Below are 2,572 nucleotides of genomic sequence, written 5' to 3' on the forward strand. Positions count from 1 at the left end.
CCCAGAACCCGCGGGCTGCTTTGTGGGAGCAGTGGGAGGCGATAACGCTGGAGCGGCTCAGTCCTCAGATCCCCGTGACCTCGTGTGTTTCTTCAACCATTTTATTTTTCAGTGAGGGCGGGAATCTTACTGGGGGCCTCTGCTTTTAATCAGTAACGAAAAGGTGAAGCTCTCGGGGTGGGAGCATTGCTGCTGGGTGTTCCCTGCACCCCCACCGCTGCCTTGCCTGCCTGCACGGGCGGGTGAGTGACTCTCTGGGTGCTTCATTTGAGAAGGGGCAGCTTTACGTTGCGAAGCCCTAGATCTGTGACCTTTATGGGCGTTTATCTCGGCAATTATTAAGCTACAGAGTGCGCTTCTCTGGAAAAATGGAAAATTGACTTAAGATGTTACCCCGTGTCTTACGGCAGCTGATTCTAACAGATGTGGTTGCTGAGGCCGTGGTTTTAGCTGGAGCCGTAGTTTTTAGGCAGAACTGCAGTTTTAGCTGGGGTGTAGGAGACTTAACATGCTTGAGCAAGCAGAATCAGTGGGAGAACAGAGGTGTGAGACAAAGGGATTCCACAAGGGGAGCTTATCCCCAAGGACAGGATGCTCTTAGCTTCAAAGATGGAATGCCCCAGGACTCCCAAGTGCCATTAAAATATGCAGAACCAGCCTAGGCCAGCCTTGGGGTGTCTTGACAAAGATAAGGAGTTAACTGAATGGAGCCCATCAAAAGGACACCCTGATGAAGACTATCATGATGAAGTAAAACACCACTGAAAGACTGTATTGTGCATGTGGGAGTGGGCGGCAACATATGTTAATGAGTTCTCATGAATATGTGACTATACTGCATGTATATGTGTATCTAAACTGTATAAAAGCCGTACGTTTAGCCCTTCACAGGGCACACACCAGGTGGAGCTATCCCCGGTGTGCCCAGCGCTGCAGTAAAGAATACCTGCTTAACAGATATCAAGGCTGTGAAGTTCTAATTTCAGCCTTTTCACGGCATCATTTCAGTGGTAGAGCTCAAGTTCTGAATAAACTACCGTCTTCTGTTTTCTTGTCTTCTAGAACCAGTGCACAATTGGTAGCACCATTGGGATGCTTAGTTTCTAGGCAAAAGCACACTCTTCCTGACTTGCCATATGACTATGGCGCTCTGGAGCCTCATATTAATGCGGAGATTATGCAGCTGCACCACAGCAAACATCATGCCACCTACGTGAACAACCTGAATGTTGCGGAGGAGAAATACAAAGAGGCACTGGCAAAAGGTTTGTATATCCACAGTCAACAGAGGAGATGAAAGCTTGTTGACAGAGATGATCTAGGAGAAAAAAGATGGATACTCTTCTTTCCAGAGAAAAGAGTTTCTTTTAAAAGCTTTGGGTTGTGTAGTTAAAGCTTTCTTTTTTTTTGTTTCCCGGTGGAGTGAAATATTATTAGGAGGACTAAGCTTTCATGGTAAAAATTTCAGGGGTGCTGATAATTAGAAAATAGATGTAACTAAAAAGGATGAATTCTGTTTTCTGTAGTACTGTAAAACTAAAAGAAAAGTCATTGATTGATGTGGATTTAGTCCATGTTTACATTAGTAACTTGAACCAAAGACCGAGTCAATAGGAAATTGCAGTCATTTTACTAAACAAATACTTTGTAATGAAAGATTAGTAACAAACTTTTACAAAGTAAGATTTGTGCACCTTGGTGGTTTTCATATCAGACGCACCACTCATCCTTGTGAAATAGTCTTAGTTGCCTAAAAATGGAGGTTAGACAAATGTACAGTTAATGTATGAAACACCCAGTGAAGAGATCTGAATCTGAGTGTCATTTGTGCAATTGGATAATGTTAAGGGGTCCTGTGAGTTGCATGCCATTGTGAAACACCAAAATATGCAGCAGGTCATCATGGATTTTTTTTTTTGTGAAGGTCTCAGATTGAATCTTGAGATATGCTGACGTATAAAAACTTTACAGTTACTGTAGCAGGGTTACATTTAAGTGCTTTTCTGTGTTTCAAATATTTCAGTCTTTCAGTTGGACTGGTGAAAGTAGGTGAAGTAACGTGTATCTTTTTAAGAAGGTGAAATATTTGCTGAGGTTTTTTTCCTCTTGTGATGGTCTCTTTAGAGAGTATCAGCTTACCTCTAAGAAGGGATTACTGTATGGACTCGCTTTTGTCTTATTGCCAGGTGGCTTCACAGTGTAATTTAACTGATTGGGCTTGGATGAAAGTGAGAACTGTCAATATCAGAGTAAACTTGAAATCTCTCTCCCTTGTTAATTGCCAGCATGCTGTCGAAGAATATTGGTTACTTATGACAGTGCCTAAGTAAACCTAAAAATAACTAGTGCTATCTAAATGAATGAACTAACGGGATTTGGTTAAGAATCAGCCAGTCAGGATTGGCTGCTACTTTGTTATGCCGCTGTTGGATCCAAGCAAGTTGTATTCTGGAGATTCAATAAGTGCAAACAAAATTGAGGAAGGAACCCAAACTATAAGGAAGCAGTGTATCTGCTGCTGCTGTTACTAAAGCTGTTTAATGATGCAGGCTTCAGCCACTCGTGGAGGCAG

The 2,572-nt window shown here is 42.6% G+C and overlaps 1 protein-coding gene across 1 annotated transcript; it reads left to right on the top strand.

The window, feature by feature from the left end:
- Positions 1–508: 508 nt before the first annotated feature.
- SOD2 (superoxide dismutase 2, mitochondrial) lies at positions 509–1,265 on the top strand (the record flags this gene model as incomplete). Its single annotated transcript, XM_009874515.1, has 2 exons — positions 509–543; positions 1,063–1,265. Coding segments are annotated over exons 1-2 (238 nt in total), but the record flags the coding sequence as incomplete, so codon positions are not given.
- Between the last annotated feature and the right edge of the window lie 1,307 nt (positions 1,266–2,572).

Source organism: Apaloderma vittatum, unplaced genomic scaffold, assembly GCF_000703405.1.
Source record: "Apaloderma vittatum isolate BGI_N311 unplaced genomic scaffold, ASM70340v1 scaffold32018, whole genome shotgun sequence".
NCBI lineage: Eukaryota > Metazoa > Chordata > Aves > Trogoniformes > Trogonidae > Apaloderma > Apaloderma vittatum.